General features: G+C 36.6%; 2 protein-coding genes across 2 annotated transcripts; both read right to left on the bottom strand.

Moving 5' to 3' along the window:
- Positions 1-1695: 1695 nt before the first annotated feature.
- On the bottom strand, positions 1696-6647 carry LOC129742663 (uncharacterized). Its single transcript, XM_055734591.1, has 2 exons — positions 6020-6647; positions 1696-5549 (listed from the first exon to the last, which is right to left on the bottom strand). The coding sequence occupies exons 1-2, from the start codon at positions 6645-6647 to the stop codon at positions 1696-1698; spliced, it is 4482 nt and encodes a 1493-aa protein (XP_055590566.1).
- Positions 6648-8756: 2109 nt separating this feature from the next.
- Positions 8757-20665, bottom strand: LOC129747494 (phenoloxidase-activating factor 2-like). The gene is made up of 3 exons (XM_055741741.1): positions 20506-20665; positions 10821-11082; positions 8757-9920 (listed from the first exon to the last, which is right to left on the bottom strand). The coding sequence occupies exons 2-3, from the start codon at positions 11031-11033 to the stop codon at positions 8871-8873; spliced, it is 1263 nt and encodes a 420-aa protein (XP_055597716.1). The 5' UTR covers positions 11034-11082; positions 20506-20665; the 3' UTR covers positions 8757-8870.
- Positions 20666-27254: the final 6589 nt, after the last annotated feature.

Raw genomic sequence — 27254 nt, 5'->3', positions numbered from 1 at the left:
TGTTGGGGCATTCGTATGTCGAGGTACCACTGTACTAGCACTGTAAATATTATGAAGGTGTTTTGTTTACTTTATGATCAAGAAAACTCGATAAAACCGTCAAAATAAAACTGATCAATGTTACCCCAAAGTATCCAATTCTAAATAAAGATAAAACCGATTTTTAATTCAAATTTAAAGTAGTGTAATAAATTTCTGCAACCATGTTTAACGTTCATAGGAGTCCAGAACTGGGGCGGGATTATGGAACTCGAAACAATCGAGTTTCGTTCGATTCGACCAACTTTGGCATTACCGATCTCGATTCGAATGGAACATTTCGAGATGATCTACTACCCGATTTACTCGAAATCTAGTACGTGAAAATTTAGAACTCGAACGAGATTCGTAATACTGATGCTAATTCGATTCGAGTGCAACTCGAAACGGGTAAATCGAATCGAATAGGATTCATTATTCCACCCCTGGTTTTAAAAAATATGAAACATGCCACATTCCCCTTAACAGAAAAAATAATCGAGAAATATTGAAAAAAGTGCACTTCTCTTTTATACAAAAGTAGGCATTTTCTTAAATGAATGTTCATGAGGAATAGTTTCGTACTTCCTATAGTATTAATTTTTCACCAAAAAAGAAATCTCCTTATCATATTTACAGAAATATTTCAACAAAAACATCTAGGATCCCAAGTGACGAAAATATAATAATTTTCAAGCACCAGGAAATAAGCTTTTTTGATCTTTGAACCCTTTTGATCTATAATGTACGCACTGCAACATGATATACATATTGTTGGAGTCAAAAAGCGATCACCTCACCCTGATTGATTATCCCCCAAATGGTTTTGGAAATTGTGCTGCGTAGATACAAACCTGTCGTGGTCAGCTAGCGATGGCAGTTACAAACAATCGTTTTAGTGGGAGCAATTTTTCTCCCTCCCAAATAGTGGATCAAATTTCGAGAGGATCATCATTATTACCGTCAGTAACGATCAATTGGAGCCATCAATGATGCCGCGGGCTCTCAAGGCTCTTGCTACGGGAGAATTTCTGGCAAAGGTTACATAAGAGGGAGCAGTGAGTGGTCAAATGGGGATTCTAGCGTAGGCTTAGTTGTAGAGTCAGTACTCGTTCGGTCCTTCGAACCGGATCCACTATTTGGGAGGGAGAAAAATTGCTCCCACTAAAACGATTGTTTGTAACTGCCATCGCTAGCTGACCACGACAGGTTTGTATCTACGCAGCACAATTTCCAAAACCATTTGGGGGATAATCAATCAGGGTGAGGTGATCGCTTTTTGACTCCAACATTCTCACCCACCCTGAAATTTCCAGAAATTTCTGAAAAGAAACAAAGTATCCTCTTCGACGTACAATTTGATATTTTTGAATTGTTGAAATTATTGGGATTCACTATCACTGTAGATTGGTAAAACGCAAACCTTCTCGGCCTCTCGTGTAATTGATCCAGATGCCGTTTTTAATTTCACCACACGTACAGTGCCATCGGACCCAGGGTACACCTCTTCTATCCTGCCCATCCTCCAGTTGCAGGGCGCAGTACGCTCATCACAAACAACAACTAACCGTCCAACTTCGACCTTTACAGGAGACTTCCAACGTTTGTTTCTTCCTTGCAGCAGGCTAAGATATTCGTGATGCCATCGTTTCCAAAATAACTGTTTCTTTTTACATATCAACTGAAAATGGCAATGATAAAGTGAGCCGGAGTTAGCGGTTCCAAATCAGTCGGATCATCCTTCAACGGCATAATCGGGCGTGAGTTTAGGCAAGCTTCAGCTTGAATTACGAGTGTTGATAAATCTTCTGGTGGAAGAGGGGTTTCGCCAATCACAATCAACAAATGTTTCTTTGCCGACCGAACCGCAGCCTCCCAAAGCCCCCCAAAATGCGGAGAGGCAGGAGGACTAAAGTGCCACTGAATCATCAGCCTTGAGCATTCCTTGGAAACCTTTTCATGATGCGTTTTATTTTTTAACAGACGCTGCAACTCTACAAATTTGTTTCTTGCGCCAACAAAATTGGTTCCATTATCTGAAAAGATTTGTGAACAAAATCCGCGCCTAGAAATGAACCGTTGCAAAGCCTTAATGAAACAATCGGTAGACAGATCCGTCACGAGCTCCATGTGGACAGCCTTTGTGCACATGCATATAAAGATAGCTACGTAGGCCTTGACCGCTGGGCGACGGGGAGCTGGTCTAGTGTACATTGGCCCAAAATAGTCCACACCTGTATTTGCGAATGGTCGGGACTCCGTTACACGGACCGCTGGTAAGTCTCCCATCAGCTGTTGAATGGGCGTAGGCCTTGACCGGAAACACTTGATGCATTTATGCACTATTTGCTTGGCAACGCTTCTGCCGCCTAGTGGCCAGAATTTTTGGCGAACCGATGCAAGAAGGAGCTGAGGTCCGGCATGCATAAGGCGAAGATGATAATGCTCAAAAATTAATCGGGTGATGATATGTCTTGCAGGTAGGATCACTGGATTTTTGAAACCGGCAATTTCGGAAGAATTTTTCAAACGACCACCTAAACGAACCAATCCATCCTCGTCTAAAAACGGGCGAAACCATTTCAACGGAGATTTTGAGGAGACATCTTCGTTTTTCCTTAGTGCTGTAATTTCCGCCGCAAACGTTTCCTGTTGAACTCGATGAATCAAAACTCTTTCAGCTTCTTTTATTTCAGCGCTGGACAGAAATGCATTAGGTTCACCTTCTAATTTTTTTTGAATCAGTTTCATAAAGCGTAATAAATATGCCGTTTTCCTAATCATTTCAAAATAACTAGAGAATTTCCCAAAAAACCATTCATTGAAGTCAGCGTAGCTCGATCCTGTTGCAGCAACTGTTGTGCGTCGTAGCTCGTCATTTCCAACGTCTGCTGGAATATCATCTGATGAAGTTGGCCACTGTTCCCTGTTTTCCTTCAACCATGCTGGTCCGTTCCACCAGAAATGATTATCCACTATGTTTGTAGGTGATATTCCTCTTGAGATTAGATCTGCCGGATTGTCTAAGCCTGATACATGTCGCCATTCACATCCGTTTGTTAGAGTTTGAATTTTTGATACTCTGTTGGCTACAAAGGTAGTCCACGTCAGTGGTGGAGCTTGAATCCATCTCAACACGCAGGTCGAGTCTGTCCAAAAAATAGTGCCGATGGTTTGGATTTTTACCGCTTTTCTCACCTTCTCCTCGAGTTCAGCAACTAGCAGCGCTCCACATAGCTCTAAGCGCGGAATGCTCTGGCATTTTAATGGTGCTACCTTTGATTTAGACGACAACAACTGAATTTTAACCGCGCCTTGGGCATCGAAACTCCGAACATAAATACAACCACCGAACGCTCGCTCTGACGCGTCCGAAAAGCAATGAAATTCCACTGTAATTGCATTAGGCAAAATAACGCAATGGTTCACCTGGATCTGATTGAAAACAGGTAGCTGATAGTAGTAGTTCCTCCAAATCTCACCCACCGTAGAAGGCACAGGTTGATCCGAGCCCAACCTATTTCCGCATTCATCTTTAAGAGTCCAGAGCTGCTGCATCAATATCTTTGCCTTGGTTATTGCTGCACCAAGTAATCCCAATGGGTCAAAAAGCGTGGCAATAACCGATAAAATACGACGTTTGGTTAAAGTTTCGTGTTCAGGAAGCACAGGTACATTGAAACGAAACATGAGAACATCTGAGTTGGGTAGCCAAGATAACCCAAGAGTTTTCACCGATGGATCTGCGTCGAGATGTATCGATGAATCCAAAATTGCCAGGTTTTCCTTAGACACACTCTCCAAAATTTGTTTAGCGTTCGAAGCGAATTTTCGGAGACGGAATCCACCGCAAGTAGCAGCTTTTTCCAGCTGAATCCTCAGCTCGAGTGCTGTCTCAGCGTCGTCCGCCCCCGTAATAACGTCATCCATGTAAGTATCCTCCAAATATGCTTTCGCTGCCAACGGAAATCGATGCCTTTCATCTAACGCCAATTGCTTCAGAACCCTTGTTGCCAGGAAGGGCGCGGCCTTCGTCCCGTAAGTAATTGTGTTCAGTTCATACGTTTTAACTTCGTTTAATGGAGAGGCGCGCCATAGAATGGTTTGCAACGGCCTATCCTTAGGGTTGACCAGCACCTGTCGAAACATTTTCTCCACGTCTGCTACTACTAATATCTGTTTCGTTCGGCATCGGAGTATAATTTCTCTTAAATCATCCTGAATGACAGGGCCAGTAAGTAGAAGATCGTTCAGTGAACATCCTGAAGAAGTTTTGCAGGATGCATCAAAAACCACTCTTAATCGGGTAGTTGTGCTGTCCTCTTTAATAACAGGGTGGTGTGGTAAATAACATCGCTTAACTGAACTAACCTCCTGGGGAATAATTTCTTGCATATGCCCTAACATTTCGTATTCGGCCATAAACAAAAGATATTGTTTTCGAAGTTCTTCGTTTCTTGCTAATCGTCTCTCGGTGGAATGTAAACGTCTCAAGGCAATATCCTTCGAGCTTCCTAATTGGCCCCAAATGTTGGTAATTTTTGGAAGTGACACTATATAACGGCCCTCTCCATTACGCTTTATGGATTCCCGGAACATATCTTCACAACGTTGTTCCTCTGGTGAGTATTTCCGGCTGGTTCCAACTTCTTCTGCAGCCCAGAATCGTGTGAGAATTTCTTCCAATTTCGCTTCCATAGAAACGTGGCAATTAAGTTTTAGTGATTGACTTGGATCCGCGAGCCCTCCACTAACGATCCATCCAAATACTGACTCTGTAAGTGCCGGCATGCCATCCCCTAAGGAAATTCTACGGCCAGTCTCAAAATATTCAAAAAATGCCTCGATTCCAAGAACGATGTCGACCGACTTGGATTCGAAAAATGACGGATCTGCCAGTTTAAATCCGTCTGGTATTTTCCATTCCCTTGTGTTGATTGTAGTAGTTGGTAGATTCGCTGTTACCCTTGGAAGCACAAGAAAACTCATTGGCTTGTTGAAGTTAGAGTTTTTAGACTTGATAACAGCGTGCACTCTTTGCTTCACCTTTAAAGAGGCTTGACCAATTCCAGACACGGAAATTTGAACCCTTTCGCGTGACAAGTTAATCCTTTGACTTAATGTTTCTGTAATGAAGTTACTTTCCGAACCCGAATCCAGGAGCGCTCGAGCCGGAACCTGACAGCCTATGTCATCCTCAATCAACACCACTGCAGTCGCTAATAAAATTCGTGAAGTGTTATAAGCGTTGCAATTAGAAACGGTAGTGCTTGTAGTCGCCGTGGTAGTCACTTCAAAAGACGGGTTTGATTCTTCAGCCTCCTCCGTAGCTGATGACGTGTTGCTGATCCTAACCTGGGAATCCTCCAGAACTCCATCCTGCCGGTTGGTTTTGAAGCATACGAGCGTATGGTGTCGCCCTTTACAGATTCTACACGAGAATCTTGACTGGCATTCCTTAGCATGGTGACCAATTCTAAAGCAATTCCGGCACAACGAATGACTTTTCAAAAACGCATCTCGTTCGTTTACTGGAAGATGTCTAAAATCGGAGCATTGATGCAAAAGATGATCCTCCTTACATAACGCACATTGAATTCCAATTGACTGTGCAGTAGCGTAACTCGTTCTAAGTAAAGTGGGCCTTGATCTATTTGTAGAATTTTGATTAACTCCTTTAGATTCTATCACTTTCGGCGGAAGCGATTCCAGGATCCTAATACGTCGATGGAGAAAACTGATTAAATCTTCTATGGTATCCTGTTCTTCTGTTGAGGAATGCTCTTCCCAAGATCGACGAGTTACATGATCCAGACGTGCAGTGAGGAAATTAACCAACAACAAATCTTTATAATCGTTAACATGAACCACCTGGTCAAGAGTGTGAACTATTCTCTCGAATCCATCTAAAAGGGACTGGAGCTCCGTCACCGATTCCTTGTGCATCGTGGGTAGGCCAAACAGGGAGCTAATCTGTTCTGTCTTCTCTTTAATAGCTTACTATTACTGTACCGATTGACGAGTGTGTCCCATGCTACCTGATAATTAGCTTGTGATACTTGAATAGGATCTAGTAGGGCCCTGGCTTCTCCTTGCAAGCATCCTTTCAGATAATAGAACTTTTCAATATCTGGAAGTTCTGGTTTAACATGAATTAAGGAAATAAACAGATCTCTAAACCCGAGCCATTCATCAATATCACCTGAGAAGGAAGGTAACTTGATTTGAGGTAGTCTAATATGGTCATGTGTTTCTTGAATTGTCGAATCTAATCCCCTAGGCAACTGTCCAGAACTATTCGGTACGGTACGATCCTTAACCTTGCTCAACATGAAAGCCTTTGCTTGATAATAAAGATTACTAAACTCTCGTCTTTTCCGCTCAATATTTGGATTATCTTCCTCAACATGTTCCTCGTGTGATTGAATATCTATCATCACATTTTCGAAACCTTCCCACAGCTCGTCCAACCTTGTAAGCCGCACCTCGATCATCTCCGTCATGGTATCGTCCGTAAAATCCTCCACAAATCGGAAAATGTCCTGTAGGGATGCCTGGATGTTGGAACATTTCACCGTCAGGTGCCTCAGTGATGGGTCTTCCTTCTTCGTAGTTCTTGAGCCCGGCATGACGTTGCGTAACCGTAATGCAGTAGTAGAGATGGGTAGGGATGTAGTAAGCCACTAAATACGTCCAGCTTCGGCCAAACATATACTGCAGTAATTTACCTCAACAAAAAAATCAGGGGCACTTCAGGTTGTTGTTATCCGCAATGCTTCACTTATGGTGATACTCAATGTCCAAACGCCCAAAAGACAGAACGTCTCCGAGGTGAAATGTCGCAAATTGAGATAGTCGTTCTGGCGAACGGTTGATTCTCAGGGAATGCGTAGGTAGTAATTCGAAGAGGATACAAATTTTTATTTAAAAGGGGTGTATTAACTGTGCCCAAGCGACGGTAGAACATACACTATTCTAAGGTTATTTACCTGAGAAACCTTTTCCTGCGCTGCCTCTTCTTCTAATGTGGTCGACTTCTTGGTGATTGGTAGATAATCCTTTTTTCGTATGGTACCGGTGTTGTGTGGTCGGAATTTTGCCAAAACCGATTTGTGATTTTCCTTGTAGTCCGATGCGTTAACCGAGCTCGAAGAGAGATGAGTTGAAGATCCAAAGGGGTGTTAGGATGTTGCTAACTATTGGCTGAACATATACTGTGAATCTGTTGCTTAAATTTACCTGGAAAAACAGGCGGCCGGCCTGTCAGTATTTGGTTCTGCCAAGTTAGTCCTCTACGTTCCTCCGTATTGTGATTAGGATGTATTCGTTCGAACCCAGAACCCAGAAACAATGGTTTCTGCGGTTATCCGGAAAATCGTTCCTCGAGTAGTTTGAACCACGTGCACGCAAAAGAATAATGTGTTAGCGGGGTCCTGAACTGTGGCTGAACATATACTGGTAATCTGTGTCTTATATTTTACCTGACAAAAGTAACACGATGCCTATCCAGTATTTCGATAATCAGCTTCGTCCATCCAATCGATTTTGTAAATTTCTAACAATGATGTGGAAATGTGGTTCGTGCAAGATGGCTAATTAGGACGCCGGCATGCAATGGCGAGCCTTCCCTCCAACTCCAAACGTAATGGCGCCAAGTTCCAACAAAACCACAATGGCCCTTGGTATAAGGTATTGGCACGTCAATTTACTGCCCCGTGGTTCCTCATATCCGGTTCGAAGGACCAATTAGCACGGTCATGTATATTCATGTTTAGTTTAAGTAAACTCCATGTAATATAAGTTCAAAGTCAATATACTTGTTTTAATTAAAGTTGTGTTTTTGGAACCAAACCATACGCGTTTATCTGTTCTGTGCATGCGAAAGAAGAAGGACCATTGAAGCCCACCGATTACTTGCCTAGACCATAGTTGGGATTGTGGAACGCGAAATAGTCTATCGAAGGAATTAAAAATCTTAGGCCACCTCCCAACACATATTATTCCTTAATTTTCACCATATTTTTTTTTTATTTCTCACTTAAATCAATTTTGAAACGCGTTTTCACTTTAATTTGTTGACTCGGGGCGAACAGAGCACAATCAATCGGGACACGATGAGCGTTTTCTGCCATAGCATCTAGCAGCGAATTCAACTCGATGTAGTCAACTGAATGATAGAACTACAGCTTCACCAGTTTACATCTGACGATTTGGCCTATTGGTAAGATGTCGGAGAATTAATCAGAAGATTCGAGTTCGATTCCTGTTCGAAGGGATTTTTTTCATTTACCATTTGATCGATTATTTTGATTGTTGCACTATATGACTAGTAGCATGTTGACGGGTGAAGCAAAGTACCAAAAGCGTAATGTATGAGTGTGTGTGATTTGTTTGTATTCTACAAACAGTCATATTTTATTTAAGTACCTATTGGTTTGTTTGATGGAGTCCCCGTTTGGTGTAAAATGCATCGATCATGAATGGTAGATGAAAAAAAATCACCTCGAACAGGAATCGAGCTCGAGCCTACTGATTCCTTCTCCGACATCTAACCAATAGGAAAAATCGTCAGATGAAACAAGCCAAGCGGAGGAATATTATTCATCAGGTTATGTCGTGCGATGGAACACCAAATAAATAAATAAATAAATAATTTTAGTTTTGCAACATTCAAGTCAATACGTGTCATCGTGCTAAACTAGAGGTTATTTCTCGAATAAGAGTGAAACAAAAAACGATTTACAATCGTCCATTCATCGTTACGCTGATGTTGGATGTTTTATTTCATCTTGGTATCAATATCCTTGTCGACTAATTTAAAATAATATTGTCAATATGCATCACGGGCATCCCTAGGCGCCAAAAGTGTAATGTTTAGCTTCAATCTTTTGCTGGGCCAGCTTCTGATCGATCCAGTCGCGCAGAGCAGCGATATTAGCGTAAACTCCAGGAATTCCGTCCTCACCGCATCCAATACCCCACGATACGATACCGGCCTGATAGAAGTGCGTTGGCGAAGATGCGATCGGGCAAACCAATGGAGAACCTCCATCACCACGGCAGGTATCCTCATTCTTGGTACCTCCAGCGCACAGGAAGCTTGGGTCTAGACGGAAACGATTGCCCAGACGGGTCTTGCGGAGGGATTGCTGACATTGCTCGTGGGACACAACCGGAAGCTGAACCTTCTTCAGGATAACCTGGTATTTTCCTTCCTTGCCAAATACATTCTTGCCCCAGCCAGACGCGAAGCATCGGTTTCCATCGAATTTGTAGTTCTTTGGTGGCAAGCAAACCGGCTGGATGTTTTCGGCGAGGTCAAACGGCTGGTCCAGGATCAGCAGAGCGATGTTGTTGGCCAACGATCCCTTCTGGAACCTTTCGTGGATGATGATCTCACGGACGCGGCGATCCTGATGCGGGTACAGTTCGTTCTTGGTCTGAGTGTCCCATTCTCCAGCACGGACCAGCAGCGCTTCCTTGGGCTTGTTGTTCACACAGTGGGCTCCAGTAATAGCCACATTCGGGGCAATCAGCGAACCTCCGCACTCGTACACATTGAGCGTAGAGTCCATAACCTTATCTTCGCGCAATACGGCCAACATCCATGGGAACTCGCCGTACTCGGATTCTCCGTTCTTGTTACCGGTGATTCTGAAACCGAGACCGTCGGCATTACGCATTCCACAGCTATAGAAATTGTTTGGCGGTGGGGCAGGTGTGTAGTTATCCGGAATATCGGTAATCACATCTTTCTTCTCACAACAGGTGTCCAAATAGTTGGGACATTCATTCTCCTGGGTTGTGTCCTCACCAACACGGATGTCAATAATTCCGGTTCCGTCAGTAATGATCTCGTTGTTGTTGCAGAGATAGTACGGCACACATTCACCACTGCATGTCTGTAGAGCAAAGAAAAACGAAAAATGTAAGAATCATACAGTACTCAATATTTGGAAAGCAATCATACTACTAGAGGAAAGTCAGTTAAGACAAACACAGCGGGTAGAACGGACACTTTCAATGTTTCTAAAACTACACTCATAGAAGAGGTTGCAAAAATCCAATGCTTATTTAGCAAATCTCTGTGCCAAAAATACGCTGAAAAGTTTACTGTACCAAAGCTGATATGATTGATTGGAAAAGCACTACTGGCATAAAGAATCGAGCTCCCAAGCAAAATGATGCATGTAATACATTCAAGCGAAAAAGAAATCATTTTATGGGATTTTTATCCTACTGGATAAATTATCCCAAAGAAAAAGTGAGAATAGAACTCACTGTAACTTTATACTTAGTCGATTTGTGGCAATTTTTTAATTTCTCAAACCCTGGGGTCTTGAAAGCTTCGTATTGGTTAAAAACTCATCCATGATTTTTTCCGAATTTTAAGTGACGTTTACATGGGTAAATTTGAACATTTAGTTTTGTATGGGAAAATTTAATATTTTGTACTGAAAAATCCACATAGTTTTTTTGTCTTCTGTGGAACCGAGCATGCAAATTTTATTTTGCGCAAATTTATAAATTTTTCAAAGGAAATTTTCCGCTGAAAAACTTTGTCGAAGATCGTAAGTTCTTATTTTATTTGAAAATATAAATGTTGTAAACTAATGATTTTGTTTCTCAGTCGAAAATGGGCAGGGGTGTTTTTGCTTAGGTTTTTTTTTTGAAGAATTTATGCGATAATGAATTCACATCTTACTCGTTTGTGTCTGACACACGGCACTGGCGAAACACGGAATCAGACAGAGGTCAGGGAACATGATTAGAAACCAAAATAATAAAATTTAGAAACTTACGTAGACTGGCGGTGGTGTTGGGGCAACTGGTGGTGGTGGAGGAGTTGGCACTGGAGCTGGCGGAGGATTTTTGGTGTTATCTTGGTTGTTGTTGTTATTTCCACTGGGGCTGTCCGGATTGTTGAAAACAGACTCAAACAACGCGTCCAAATCGTCCTGGGCCCGTGCCGTAGCAACCAGTGCCACGATGGCGATCGCTAGAACCCGCGTCATCCTGTTGCTGGATTATTCTTCTGTGGGTATCACCAAAGCTAGGCAGCTCCTATCAAACAAGAGGGAGAAAAAAATTGTCAAAATAGAGATGTAGGTTACTAAATATGGGCCACGTTCTATTTTGTTTAGTTTAATCAGTAGACGATTGACCTCGCTTTAAATAAAAATATTTGATAAGTTGAAAGACGGGAGCTCACTGATTCTGGGAATTTTGAATCATTACGAATGTAATGCTTACAAATTGTCCCACATTAGTTGGTGCTGTTGTTTAAAAGCTGTTCATAATTTTAAGGAAGAATTGAAGAGTTAAAATGTCGGATACTTAACGCTCAAAACAATGATCACAGCTGTGATCATTAAGTATCCAGGCACTTTATTTCGGTGATAGCTACGTTACTAGAGCTTGGATATGAAAAACTTTAGCAGCGTTATGAAATGAACAAACTTGTCTATTTTTTTCATATTTTTAAGTTAACGTGTGTTTGAGATATTTACGATGCAAGTGGTTAAGAAGAAGAGGGAGCCACTCTAGGATGCTCACGAAAGTCAAATCAAGCATCGGTGTGGAACCCTTGATCTTGTGGTAAAAAGTTGGTAAAAAGTTTATGGTTATTGGGGATAACTAAATACAGACCCCTTAACTATGCAGTAAATCCATTTCCGGCAGGTAAACAGTGTTGCCTTACTAGTAGACACCAAGTGAATAACTAATAGTTAGCAGTTCCATAGATTTGTGCAACCGGTTTTTTTTGCAATGTGACAGATGTGTTCGGTAGGACTAAGAAAAGAAGTCAAATTCTTCGAGATGCCTACTCATGAAAAGGCTCCAACCAGATTCCAATTGATTTTTCCAGGTGAATTTATGTAAAGTATCATGATTTTGCAAAGGTTTTGCTTCTGTGGTAAAAATAAAAGATCAATACATTACTGAAAAAAGTGTCAACACTTTCATTTCTTCCATAGAAGGTTTTGGGATCAAATGAATAGTTTTTAATATACACACGTTTTTAAAATAACTGACCGGATTCTAAATGAACATAGCCTTACAGCAGTGTCCAAAACTTATAAACTACCATTTAATAATTTTTGAATATTTTCAATTACAAAAAACATATATCTTATTTGCTATGTTAGACTGAGTCGATTTGGGGTCATTTTTGAATTTCTTAAACCCTGGAGTCTAAAAAGCTTCGTTTTAGTCCAAAACTCATCCATGATTTTTTGCAGAATTTTCAAGCAACGTTTACATGAGTAAATTTGAACTTTTAGGTGTTTATAGGAAAATTGTATAATTTGTTTTGAAAAATCTACAACATTTTTGTTTCTTCTGGGGAACCGAGCCAACTTATGGTTTTTGTGCAAATTAATAAATTATCTTAAGGAAATTTTCGCTGAACAACTTTTTCGAAGACCGTAACTTCTTATCTTATTAGGCAAACGAGTTATAAACTGTTCAACAGGGGTTTGTCTTATAACTTGTTTGCATAATAAGATACAAAGTTACGGTCTTGAACAAAGTTGTTCAGCGGAAAATTTCCTTTAGAGAATTTATGAATTGGCAAAAAATCATCAGCTGGCTCGGTTTCACAGAAGAAACAAAACTGATGTTGATTTTTCAGTTAAAAAATTCTCATTCAAATCTAAAAGTTCAAATTTACTCATGTTAACGTTGCTTAAAAATTCTGCAAAAAATCATGGATGAGTTTTGGACCAAGACGAAGCTCTTTAGAACCCAGGGTTTGAGAAATTCAAAAATGACCCCAAATCGACTCAGTCCAATGCTACATTCGCTTTGCGTTCCTCATGTTGAGTCTGACCCACACATGTTAAATAAGTTATATTATTTCGAAGAAATGAATAGCAAAAACGCCTTCTGAACATGTTTGCCACTCATAGCTTCTAAATAATATAGGAGAGTGGGGAATCATGGGCCACTTTTTTCGTTGTTCCTTAACTTTTTTATTATAGAGGATAAAATGAAAATAAAAAAAGTTATTGTTTTCGACATTTTCAAGGTATCATAAGGAATGTTTATAAAATTTTTAATAAGTTATTTTTCCCAAATTCTGACTGATTTAAAAAAAGCAATATGTTTTGGATTTTGAAAAATGGTGGGGAATCGTGGGCCACTAAATCCAAATTGACCAAATAACATGCAAAGTTTATGAGTTGACCCAAAACTGTGATTGCATAATTTATTCCTTTATTTTAAAGCAATTTCAGATGGTGAAATAAAAAAGAGAGCTGTGTTGATCGAATAGATTCAAAAACCTGGCTCGCGAACGTTTTGGCAAAATTCCTTACATAGAATGGACAAAATATTTTTCAAAACTCTTCATTTGGCATAAGAAAACTTTACAGATAGGGAAAACGTATTTCAAGTTCTGAATGTGTATAAATACATAAAAATATAGGTGGTTCAAGATGCGTGGCCCACGATTCCCCACAAGCTTTGATTTACAAATTGGTTGCGTTTGTGTGACTAATTGATGTTTCATCAAAAATTCCTTTTACCCGTGAAAGATCATGACAAAACTAAGATCATAAGCGTATAATTTTGTTTTGAACTTTTGGTTCTCCATCGATGCAATTAGCGGGTGTATTTTTAATTATGAAAGTAAATTTTTCTAACTTTTTTTAGCTTGATAAATAACAGAAGCATATGATGCGTATTTAAGTCAACAACATATAGAAATATATGCTCATGCAAAGCGACGACTATGACAGTTGATTCGACATTTTTATCTCAACACACATCTGAGATATTAAAAGTGGCCCACGTTTCCCCATGGCCCTCGATACCCCACTCTCCCCTACAACCTTTTCAATACACTCATAGTAACTTTCTCTTATCTCGTCAAGATCTTTCGAATCATATATTGCTTATCTGTGTACATCCGAAAGCAAAATTGCTTATACTGGCCAATCCGAGTCAGCTTTGTACTAATTTTATACTGAAAAGCTAAAAGCTTAAAAAAATTAACATAATAATTTTTTGAGTTATTGAATTGTGTTTAAAAATTTCACAAAATGTGATTTGAAGATCTTTTTTCATCTCTTCAAAATGTTTCGTATATGAAAAAAATATAACAAAAATATTTATTCTAGTTCATCAATTGTTAGGGTGCATTTACATCTCTTGTGAATGTGAAAATGAAATATTTATATTCTTCTAAAACTCGACGATACTGCAGTTTATGGTTGCAAAACTAGGTGGAATAGATGTGGAATGTGTGAAAGATTATTTTTCAACTGATTTCCTTGTTCAAAACCTTTTAAAACTGGTTTTATTTCAATTCCCTCGATTTTCACTGCGGAATATTTTTTCCGCGTTCACTGCCATTCCGCTTAAAGTGTAAACGCACTGAGCGAACGTGAAAACGGAAAACGAACTAGTGTGGTGAATATAAATTCCACGCTCATTTTCACGTTCGAATAGCAAAATGCAATCTGAAAGAATTTTTCACCGATGATGAAAAAATTTTGTCACCATAAAAATTAGTTTTTACAAGGCTTAAAAATTGGGAGGTCAGGGAACACTGCTTAATTAGCAACACGTTTTTTTTATCCTAAAGAAATAGTGTTAAAATCGAGTGTTATAGCGATTAATAATACATAAGTTTCTGTTCAGTCGATGTGAAAAATGCTCGTGCTCTAGTTTATTTTGAAATTTTGGTTGAAGGCTTCGTAGAATGTGGCCAAATCGAAAAATGATCCTGGTGGAAGAGTGAAAATTTGGTTTTCTGATGACGTGTGCAATCTCTCCAAGCTTTTTGTTTTAGTTTCACTTTTCACATATACGACGGAGTGGCGCAAGTGTTGCTCATGGCTTTAGCTTTCAGTCGTCGAATTGAGCTACATAACAATCAGTTACCATCTAGTGAAGGTTTTAGAACAACATAATGATCCACTGCAAGATAAGTATTTTTCATTTTTTATTTTCTTGTAGATACCTATATTTATTTATCTGAAAGTTTAATTGAAGGAAAAAAATAAAATAACCAAGTGAGAACCATACAATCCATCATAAACTTGCATGCGAAATTGCGTAGAATGTTTAAAATATTAAGGATCGTTTCCATTTATCGGAACTGAATAAAAGCTTCCCAACCACATTGGGCTACTATAAAAGCTTCACTCTGATGTAAACTGAGCAACTATACGACATGGTTGCGGATAACATAGATAAATTGTTTATTTTTATTTGATCGAGTTTCGTATATATTTTTGTATTTTTGAAATCGTATCATATCAGCGGGTGGTTTTTCAAGTAAAGTCTTTTTAAAATTGTAATTCTGAATTGTGATTGTGAATAATGGTAGCGAGTCCTAACGCGTCAAAGTGCTACAATTTTGTTCGCAGTTTTATGCATAAATACGGCTGTCTGGCTTGATAAAGCTGAGTTAAGTCTCCGATTCTTTCTCTTTATGTTAGTTTATATATGAAATTGTCATAATATGGACCCGTAAGGAATCGGTATAGAAATTACCGGTTTTTGTCATACGGACTGAGCATAGGTTAGTTGAATAATTTGAATTTAGTATCTTGTGATGAGTCTTGAAAAAGCGCCAAGAGATAGTGTGGTTGGCATAACCCTTTTCATAATGCATAACAGGCAATTTACATATTAAAGACAGATGAGAGAGTTGTGACAGGTGATGGTTTTAAAAAGTGCTAAAAAGAACAATTTTGTGACATTATCCGAAAGAAGTATTTAAAATTATTGGTATTCAGTGAGAATTATTTGTTTTCAAGTCCTTAAACGTAAGGAAGTGATTTGTTCGGTGTTGGATTGAAATTGAAAAGTATTGATACTTGAATTTATTGTGTGTTAAACGATTAAAAACTTCATTTACTTGGACCGACGGATTATTCTCTTTATTATGAATCGTATGGTTTCGTCAAGTATGGGTAGGAAACTAATTATTAAAAATATATATATATATTTTTTTTTTTAACCAAATTGCATAAGCATGTTAAGCGAGGTGAGTTATTGTCGAAGTTAGCCGAAAGCAAGGCTGTTTTTATCTTGAGTTTTTTCAGTTAAGTAATGGTTTTGTTGCTGATGGTGTTATTCTAATAAAGGTTTTTGCTTCGATTTCATTTTTTAAAAATTTATCCGAAAAAGTGATGTTTTACTTGTTATTCAAATTTTGGTGAGGCTAGTGTTAAGGGGGGGGGGGGGGTAGGGTCTAACACTTTCAAAAAATCGATATTTTTATTTTTTTTATTTTCTGATTGTAAAACATCTCAAGAATGTTGTGTCAAATTTTCAAGCCAATTGAAGCAAAACTGTAGAAGTTATAGGCCTTTATCTCCTCCTATCTAATACTGCAAGAAAGCAAAAGCAGAAACTTCAAACGCGTTTTTCTCGAAAGCACATTTTTAAAGTCCGTGGACATCGCCATTTGAAAACTACTTATCCGATTCTTTTCAAATTTGGAACATATTTTCTACATATAAAATACCAGACCCCAACGTTTTTCTCTTTTGTTTTTTTTACTTTGGGGAGATTTTACAGGTGAAAAAGGTCGGATTTTTTCGTAAAAAATCGTAGTTTTTACTTCAAACAGCCACAAAAATTTCATAAAATTTTTTTTAAGTTAAATAAAAACGTTGGGGTCCAGAAAAACATCTATTAAAAATATATTGCTCTGATTTTTTGACTTCAGATGATTCTGTGCTGAGATACAGTGTCCACCGCAAATCCTGTTTTCTAAAAGGCATCCTCGAAAGTGCTCCGTCACCGGCTCGTTTTTCAATATTTTTCTACGAAAAAATTACTAAATGTTCTTTTAACAATGCTTTGTATAATGCAAAAAATTTGAATTCATTTGTTTGAACGATAGCTCTAGAAAAAAATCGAGAAAATGGTGTTTTTTTTATACCCATTAGACCCTAAGCTAAGCTAAGCTAAGTTTTTACAAGGCTTAAAAATTCTACGAGTTTGAAATGAAACGCATGTTAATTATTCATAACGTTTTTAAAATAAGTTTTTCAAAATAAAAAAAATTGCTAAAGCTCGTTATTCCTTGATTTATACATACATTCTGTGAAAACTTAAAATTTAAATTTAAATTCATTGTACGTACAGATAAGAACTTTTGGATTTTTTTTAATGAATCGTTTTCAATGCTGAGTACGAGCAATAATTATTTTTTATTATTTATATATTTTTTGAAGAAATTTGAATTTAATTTTGAACATCGGTTCGATTAGTTTCAATCAACAGATTGGTTGAATGATCTGTCATTTACCGATCGAAACCAATTTCTTTCTGTCATTGAACAAACCTGTTGATGATTTGACCGATTTTTCACTGCGGAATATTTTTTCACTGTTGTGAGTTCACGTTGACGTTCGCGTCCGAGTTCACACTGTAAACCGGGCTTTAGAGTATAATATGAACTTTATGCCATATTTTCAAAATAATAAAACTCTCAACTTTTTTCCAAAGAAAGTCAACAATGTTCATTATGGGTTCAACTGGTTCCTAAAGTTCAAAAATGAATATTTTATTTCTAAATAGATCGTGGTCATTGCTGATTAAAATATTTTTTTTTTTTTTTTTTTTACATTGAAGTAATTTAGACTTTATTGCATTACAGAAAGAAAAGAAACCTTAATGAATTTTCATTCCTCTAAAAGGTTTCGATTATAGTTACTATAGGAATAATTTCAGTTTTACATGGCTAACATTACTTACATTAACCGCTCTAAATTGTTTTTGAAATCTTGTTTCAAGCGAGTTTTAAATAAAGTTAAACTTTCGATGTTCCGTATTTCTCGACTGAGTCGATTATACATTGTTGGACCTGTCGTGGTAAACCTTCTTTCACCGATTCTTGTTGTTGCATTTTCTATCAGTAACCTGTCTACATATCGAGTATTGTGGTTATGTGTTACATGTTCGATATTGAACTAATATTTATCCAATAACTTACATCAATCCAATGATTGCCTGGCAAAAAGGGGTTAAAATGGATTTTCTCATAAATATAAAAAAAAAAGCGAAAGCATGCAATAACTCTAGAGTTGAGACTTAACTTTACATACATTATCAATATTTTTCATTCATCAACGGGATCAAGTATCGTTCTAATTTTTGGGGCATATAAACATGAAGTAACATGCTGTCAGAAAATGCAAAAGAAAGCGAGTAGTAGAAATATTAGAAAGGCAGAATGAAAACTCAACAAATTTTCTGAAATTTTATTTTGGATTGTTTTATTACCACCATTGTAAAATGCGAAAATGGTTCAATTAAGTATAATTAAAAAAAAATGTAAAATCTATCACGGATCATGTAACATGTTTTAAAAATTGGTGTTTTTTTATGCAAACAAGAAGGCCAAGAAGAAACTCTAACCAACTCGACAAAATGCACTCGGTTCTCACAGCTAACTGTGCAAGCAATGCAGAGCAGTCTGAAGATTGGAGTTAGGTACGAAGTTGTTCAGAGGCCTTCCTCGCTGGTAAAGAAAAAAGCAATTTCGCTGAGGTTCTCAGGGGATTTGCGGAACAAGAACGAATAGAGATTGAAGAAACCAGAAAGCAGAATACTAGTAAACGTCATCGATCTCCAGTTATGGAACAAACTACTGGTGATACTAAGGTAGAAAACTTCGAGGCGTACACACAAGGCAAAAAAAGGACCACCGATACACTCGATCTCGTCTGATGTTTGTCGTTTTCTTAGCAAATAGTGAAAGTGTAGAAGTTAAATATTTTTTATTGATTTATTGTTTTAAGTTTTAATGTACGATTTTATCTTGAATGAAAAAAAGGGAGCCGTGAAAATCCACTTTAAAAATGTTCCTAAATAATAAAAATGGTTAGTTGGTCAACTCATAAAATCAACATTTTAGTAGCTCTGCTTTTCGTTTAATTATTTCATTTTTCGAATAATATTCGGAATGATCAAAAGTTAATCATTATTTCAAATTTTTTTGCACGGAATGTTTCAAAACATGTTAATCTTACAATTCACACTAATGGCAGCTGTTTGTAGCTGTTTGCAGATTTAAAACATGAAAAAAAAATCTGGGAATGGACTTAGTATTCAAAACATAATAATTTTTAGTCTAAGAAAATCACACTCCGAAGCCAATGATAGCTAACAGTGGATTCCTCATCATCTTTTGTGATAATTTTTCAGAGAAAAAAATCCACTGTCACATATACAACTTTGGAACGTTACGTCAGCTCAATACGAAGCCTCGAAGTTTTCTGCATTAATACAAATTTAACGGAAAAAGTGTATTCTAAACTCATTCTATAATGACTTAAAATAAAATGAAATTGAATGAACTACCAGTACAAAACACTGTATTAGATGTAACTTGTTCAATACTTTATGTAGATTAGATGTATATTGCATAAATGAAGGAGCTGTGTGTTCTAATGAACATTTGGAGCATGCATAGTGTGAGTATATCGCCCACATTTATGCAATCTATACACAGTAAAACACCGCTAATCCGAAGTAATCAGGGTAAGAACCACCTCGGATTACACGAGTATTTCAACAAACCCTATACTTTTGTTCAAGTATTTTTTTTTTAAATGAATACAAACACATACAGGATCTCAATGAAACTTGATGTTCCCTCGAAGAGATTCCTTTTTTTTACTCTAAGCGTACATCTTTCGAGGATATGATGGCTAGCATCTTACAAATGCTAAAACCTCCAACCCACAGAAAGTGCACTATGTATGCTGCTGGCTTAGTAGACTTGAAGGCTACGTCACGGGCTATTGCATACATCTAGGCGCAAAGCTCACTAAATTAAAGGATTTTGTAATATTATTCAATCGAAGTTTTCGGTAAGCTCGGAGTTTTAAGTTGCAAAACATTATAAAAGTGAAAATAAAAATGGTGGCTTGGATAACGCGGACAATTATAGTAACTGTTTTCAAAGTCACAAAAACAATTTCTTTAATTTTATATGGCGTAGGTACTTATATCGAAAATTTTTAAATTTACTCGGAATCTTGTATTTTTCATATCAATAATCCGAACAATTTCAATTGAAATAACATTATTTTTCCAATCAACTCAACAGCATAGAAAACGTGTTTGTAGTTCTAAAATTTAACTGTTTTCAAAGTTTTCTCAAAATTTGTAAAATTCTACGAACAAATTCAAAAAATAACTGCTTAATACTGTTTATCAAAAAACTATGCTTCTATTAAGCAGCCAACAATGAAGAAGCTTCCCAAACTATCTTAAATAGCATAACTGGTGACACAATGATATTAGCAGAACAATTCAGTAACCCTTTTGTGTTCACTTTAACAAAAGCCCCACGGTTGCACCAGAACAAAATGGACCTTCCCAAACCTGTTTGATCAAACTGGAACCACTAAACCACATCATTGAATGGTATAATTTCAAATCGAAACATTCGCAGGAACTTCGGCTCGATTGGCCATCACACGTCACAGATTCTAGGAATTGATTAACACTTACAGGCCAATGGCGTCGAAAAGCGGTGTGTTTCCGGTTATCTGCCGAATCGATTCCTCCAGCTATCTATCACAAACTATCAAAAACAACCGATATGAGCCGAACAAGAATGTTGCAGTCTGGTTCGCGGTTCGCGCACGATTAACGCCGCTCGCCGGTAGATCGAGATCATTTAAGTCTCGGCCGTTCCGCGAGCTTTGTTTACCGGTTTTCGGGTACTTCCCAGCAGCCAAATGCGCGACGCAACCCATCTCATCGTTCGGCGGCGGCGTTCCCGAGGTCATTCGACGACGTCGTGCAGATACAGCACACCTCTACATGCGCGTCGGCTCGAAATCTCAACAAAGATTGAAATTGATATGGGAGAAATGAGAGGATTTATTGGAAAAAATAACCGTCAAGTTGCAATACCGTGGTAATATTTTCAGATTTAAATACAAAAAAAAAACAATTTTTTTCGAACGTTTAGCTTTTAAAAAATTGGGATTTTTTTTTGGATTTTTTTCAAATTAAAAAAATATTAAAAACTAAACATATTGTGTGTAGCTTGATAAGGCGCAGACGAATAATGTTAAAATTAAGATTGAAAATTCTGTTTAAATTTTACCACCCAACGGTATTACTTCGTATGTAAACATGATCTTGAATTTTAATTATTCATCCGAACCTTGTCAAAACTCAGAACCAGTTTAGGCAGCTCTCGGTGTATGGGTGGATGCAAGAATCGAGAGAACACTCGTCTACATCAGCCTTAGTTGAGAGTAGCTGGTGATAGAGCTAACAAAATTATTATGAGATTGCTGGGATGTCCAAAACCAGTAGAAAATCCACCAAGAATAAAGCTTTGATTAAATGGAAGCTAGCTTATCAATTTCGGCCGACGATTCATTTCTGAATGCTGGAGTCGTAGATCACACATGACTTAAATTTAATGATTGAATATTTCCAAATGAATTATAACTAAAAATAAATTATTTTCAAAATATGGAGTAATATCATTTTTTTTCTTTTATACGTAGTTTATTCTTGCCAATAAGTTATGAGATAACAAGAACTGAACTGAAACTTGAAGCCAAAACTAAATGTGGAATCCGAATCGGAAATTTGAAACTGAAATTTTTAACCTAATCTGAAATCTGAAATCTGAATCTGAAATCTGAATCTGAAATCAGAATCTGAAATCTGAATCTGAAATCTGAATCTGAAATCTGAATCTGAAATCTGAATCTGAAATCTGAATCTGAAATCTGAATCTGAAATCTGAATCTGAAATCTGAATCTGAAATCTGAATCTGAAATCTGAATCTGAAATCTGAATCTGAAATCTGAATCTGAAATCTGAATCTGAAATCTGAATCTGAAATCTGAATCTGAAATCTGAATCTGAAATCTGAATCTGAAATCTGAATCTGAAATCTGAATCTGAAATCTGAATCTGAAATCTGAATCTGAAATCTGAATCTGAAATCTGAATCTGAAATCTGAATCTGAAATCTGAATCTGAAATCTGAATCTGAAATCTGAATCTGAAATCTGAATCTGAAATCTGAATGTGAAATCTGAATCTGAAATCTGAATCTGAAATCTGAAATCTGAATCTGAAATCTGAATCTGAAATCTGAATCTGAAATCTGAATCTGAAATCTGAATCTGAAATCAGAATCTGAAATCTGAATCTGAAATCTGAATCTGAAATCTGAAATCTGAATCTGAAATCTGAATCTGAAATCTGAATCTGAAATCTGAATCTGAAATCTGAATCTGAAATCTGAATCTGAAATCTGAATCTGAAATCTGAATCTGAAATCTGAATCTGAAATCTGAATCTGAAATCTGAATCTGAAATCTGAATCTGAAATCTGAATCTGAAATCTGAATCTGAAATCTGAATCTGAAATCTGAATCTGAAATCTGAATCTGAAATCTGAATCTGAAATCTGAATCTGAAATCTGAATCTGAAATCTGAATCTGAAATCTGAATCTGAAATCTGAATCTGAAATCTGAATCTGAAATCTGAATCTGAAATCTGAATCTGAAATCTGAATCTGAAATCTGAATCTGAAATCTGAATCTGAAATCTGAATCTGAAATCTGAATCTGAAATCTGAAATCTGAATCTGAAATCTGAATCTGAAATCTGAATCTGAAATCTGAATCTGAAATCTGAAATCTGAATCTGAAATCTGAATCTGAAATCTGAATCTGAAATCTGAATCTGAAATCTGAATCTGAAATCTGAATCTGAAATCTGAATCTGAAATCTGAATCTGAAATCTGAATCTGAAATCTGAATCTGAAATCTGAATCTGAAATCTGAATCTGAAATCTGAATCTGAAATCTGAATCTGAAATCTGAATCTGAAATCTGAATCTGAAATCTGAATCTGAAATCTGAATCTGAAATCTGAATCTGAAATCTGAATCTGAAATCTGAATCTGAAATCTGAATCTGAAATCTGAATCTGAAATCTGAATCTGAAATCTGAATCTGAAATCTGAATCTGAAATCTGAATCTGAAATCTGAATCTGAAATCTGAATCTGAAATCTGAATCTGAAATCTGAATCTGAAATCTGAATCTGAAATCTGAATCTGAAATCTGAATCTGAAATCTGAATCCTGAATCTGAAATCTGAATCTGAAATCTGAATCTGAAATCTGAATCTGAAATCTGAATCTGAAATCTGAATCTGAAATCTGAATCTGAAATCTGAATCTGAAATCTGAATCTGAAATCTGAATCTGAAATCTGAATCTGAAATCTGAATCTGAAATCTGAATCTGAAATCTGAATCTGAAATCTGAATCTGAAATCTGAATCTGAAATCTGAATCTGAAATCTGAATCTGAAATCTGAATCTGAAATCTGAATCTGAAATCTGAATCTGAAATCTGAATCTGAAATCTGAAATCTGAAATCTGAATCTGAAATCTGAATCTGAAATCTGAATCTGAAATCTGAATCTGAAATCTGAATCTGAAATCTGAATCTGAAATCTGAATCTGAAATCTGAATCTGAAATCTGAATCTGAAATCTGAATCTGAAATCTGAATCTGAAATCTGAATCTGAAATCTGAATCTGAAATCTGAATCTGAAATCTGAATCTGAAATCTGAATCTGAAATCTGAATCTGAAATCTGAATCTGAAATCTGAATCTGAAATCTGAATCTGAAATCTGAATCTGAAATCTGAATCTGAAATCTGAATCTGAAATCTGAATCTAAAATCTGAATCTGAAATCTGAATCTGAAATCTGAATCTGAAATCTGAATTTGAAATCTGAATCTGAAATCTGAATCTGAAATCTGAAATCTGAAATCTGAAATCTGAATCTGAAATCTGAATCTGAAATCTGAATCTGAAATCTGAATCTGAAATCTGAATCTGAAATCTGAATCTGAAATCTGAATCTGAAATCTGAATCTGAAATCTGAATCTGAAATCTGAATCTGAAATCTGAATCTGAAATCTGAATCTGAAATCTGAATCTGAAATCTGAATCTGAAATCTGAATCTGAAATTTGAATCTGAAATCTGAATCTGAAATCTGAATCTGAAATCTGAATCTGAAATCTGAATCTGAAATCTGAATCTGAAATCTGAATCTGAAATCTGAATCTGAAACCTGAATCTGAAATCTGAATCTGAAATCTGAATCTGAAATCTGAATCTGAAATCTGAATCTGAAATCTGAATCTGAAATCTGAATCTGAAATCTGAATCTGAAATCTGAATCTGAAACCTGAATCTGAAATCTGAATCTGAAATCTGAATCTGAAATCTGAATCTGAAATCTGAAAATGTACGAAAAAAATAAGTAAACAAGTAACGGTCAAGGGTAATTATTGTCCCTGGATGACTCTCGACCTCATAACTCTAATTAAATTAAAAAACAATTACATTAAGAGAGTTAAACACAACCCTGGAGATACCTATTTAAAAGAACTTCTGAAACATGTCTCAAAGAAAGTTGAAAAATGTAAACGAAAATGCAAAAAAGATTATTTCGAAAACCTTCTTAACAATTCTCCCCATTCGAAACTTTGGAAGAATATAAATTCTGTCTTAGGGAACTCCAGAGAAAATTCTAGAAGTACTAGTAATAAGAAAGAAATTTGTGAACTTTTCAACTCCTATTTTACCAGTATTGGTAGAAATTTGGCAAATAATATTGTAGTCGACCCATCTTTCGACAACTTATCTTTCATAAACAGAGTTCCTAACACCATTTTCTTACGACCTGCTACAGTCAATGAAGTTATTCAAACTATAGGATCTTTGAAAAATAAAAAAAGCTGTGGTCCTGATAACATTCCCTGCAGCTTATTAAAATCTAACTGCTTAGAAATGGCACGTATTTTAACTGCATGCTTTAATTCTATTTTGGTATCGGGGGTCTATCCCGAAAGTCTAAAAGTCGCTAGAGTGGTTCCCGTTTTTAAGGCAGGCGATGAAACGGATATAAATAATTACCGTCCAATTTCAACACTTAGTGTGTTTAGCAAAATATTCGAAAAACTTCTGGTAAGTCGACTCAATAACTTTATCAAAGAAAATAACATCTTATATAACCTGCAATTCGGTTTCAAAGCTGGGTCTAGTACGCTTATTGCAATGTGTGAATTGATAGATTCGGTAATTGAAAACATAGACACAAAAAAAAATTGTAGGAGGATTGTTTCTGGACTTAAGAAAAGCCTTTGACACGCTTGATCATGACGTTCTTCTTAGAAAACTGGATTGCTATGGAATAAGAGGAGTTGCTAATAACATCTTTCGTAGCTATCTTACAGGACGGAAACAGTATGTTTCCATTGATAAAATAAATAGCTCGTTGGGACAAATAGAAGTGGGTGTGCCTCAAGGTAGTAACATTGGGCCACTACTTTTTCTACTATACATCAATGACTTATGCAACCTGCCATTACATGGTACCCCCAGATTATTTGCAGATGACACAGCTTTATTTTATCCAGAGAATTGTCCCAATGTCATAATCGGAAAAATGCAAAAAGACTTATAGATTCTTGGCAAATACTTTAATAGCAATCTGCTGACCCTAAACCTTTCTAAGACCAAATACATGATATTTCGTTCAGCAAGAAGAAGAATTTATTGCAGCAATGACCTTTCTTATGATAATACTATAATCGAAAAGGTGGATAACTTTAAATATTTGGGGCTCACGCTTGATGAAACACTTTCGTGGAGTTTCCATGTCAACAACCTTATTAAGAAAACATCGTCCTTTAGTGGTATTCTTTGGCGAATTAGAAGTTTTTTGCCACGTCATGTTTTAATTAAATTTTATTTTGCTTTCATTCACTCTCAGTTGAACTATCTCATCGCGGTATGGGGCAGGGCTTCCCTTTCTATCCTCGGGCGATTGCAGACATTACAAAATCGTTGCATAAAAACCATATTCAAACTTCCTTATCTCTATCCTACGTCTTTACTGTACTCGAATACAACTTACAATATTTTACCTCTTACCCACTTGTGTAGTCTGCAAACATTATTGTATGTCTTCGACAATTTGAACTCATTAGACAACACAAGAAATTTATTGTTTAACTCAGGCACTCGTTCTCGCCATACTCGTCAATCACATCATTTGCTTCGAAGCCGTTGCTTAACATCTTTTGGTCAACGCAGAATTTCTTACATTGGACCTGCTTCTTACAATTGCCTTCCAGAAGTTGTCAAAAATGCTAACAACCGCAACATTTTCAAATCGAAAGTGATACGTCACCTCAAGGAACTTCAGTCGTAAACCTTATCATCATGCCAGTATTTTTTAATTTTTTATTTTTTGTTACACATATATTTTAACTAATTTTTTTTTCTAAAGTAACGTTAACATTTTTTTTGTAAATATTTTTTCCTAGTTAGTATATTAGCTTTATCAATTAATTTTTAATTTGTTTCTTTTGTTTTAATTATTTGTAAAAATGGATCTCTTCAAAGGAATACTCTTTCCACTGAGATTCATTCTTAGTTTAGTTTAGTTTACTTGTCTAGCTTCATTCCCTCGCATTAAGTAAAAAAAAACATTTTTGTTAAAGTTCTCAGCATGAATAAATTTTGCTCGCGTTTTTGTTTTTTTGTTTGCTGCCAGACATGCTGAGAACAGAAAGCGTCCATTACCAGGGGGCTCATATGAGCTTTTTGGTGTGGGGGAGTGTGGTGGGCCGCTTTATATATGTGAAAAAAAAAAAATCTGAATCTGAAATCTGAATCTGAAATCTGAATCTGAAATCTGAATCTGAAATCTGAATCTGAAATCTGAATCTGAAATCTGAATCTGAAATCTGAATCTGAAATCTGAATCTGAAATCTGAATCTGAAATCTGAATCTGAAATCTGAATCTGAAATCTGAATCTGAAATCTGAATGTGAAATCTGAATCTGAAATCTGAATCTGAAATCTGAATCTGAAATCTGAATCTGAAATCTGAATCTGAAATCTGAATCTGAAATCTGAATCTGAAACCTGAATCTGAAATCTGAATCTGAAATCTGAATCTGAAATCTGAATCTGAAATCTGAATCTGAAATCTGAATCTGAAATCTGAATCTGAAATCTGAATCTGAAATCTGAATCTGAAATCTGAATCTGAAATCTGAAATCTGAAATCTGAATCTGAAATCTGAATCTGAAATCTGAATCTGAAATCTGAATCTGAAATCTGAATCTGAAATCTGAATCTGAAATCTGAATCTGAAATCTGAATCTGAAATCTGAA

This window comes from Uranotaenia lowii, chromosome 2 (assembly GCF_029784155.1).
Source record: "Uranotaenia lowii strain MFRU-FL chromosome 2, ASM2978415v1, whole genome shotgun sequence".
In the NCBI taxonomy this organism is placed as follows: domain Eukaryota; kingdom Metazoa; phylum Arthropoda; class Insecta; order Diptera; family Culicidae; genus Uranotaenia; species Uranotaenia lowii.
This window is presented reverse-complemented; position numbering and strand designations above follow the sequence as displayed.

What these genes read in the sequence shown, in the direction of transcription:
- LOC129742663 (XM_055734591.1), bottom strand. Translation starts at nt 6,647, where the DNA reads ATGCCGGGCTCAAGAACTACGAAGAAGGAAGACCCATCACTGAGGCAC. An exon ending in CGTCAATCGGTACAGTAATA is followed by an intron (nt 5,550 to 6,019) that starts GTAAGCTATTAA and finishes GACATCTTCCAG; the next exon opens with TAAACGAACGAGATGCGTTT.
- LOC129747494 (XM_055741741.1), bottom strand. Translation starts at nt 11,033, where the DNA reads ATGACGCGGGTTCTAGCGATCGCCATCGTGGCACTGGTTGCTACGGCA. An exon ending in CAACACCACCGCCAGTCTAC is followed by an intron (nt 9,921 to 10,820) that starts GTAAGTTTCTAA and finishes TTTGCTCTACAG; the next exon opens with ACATGCAGTGGTGAATGTGT.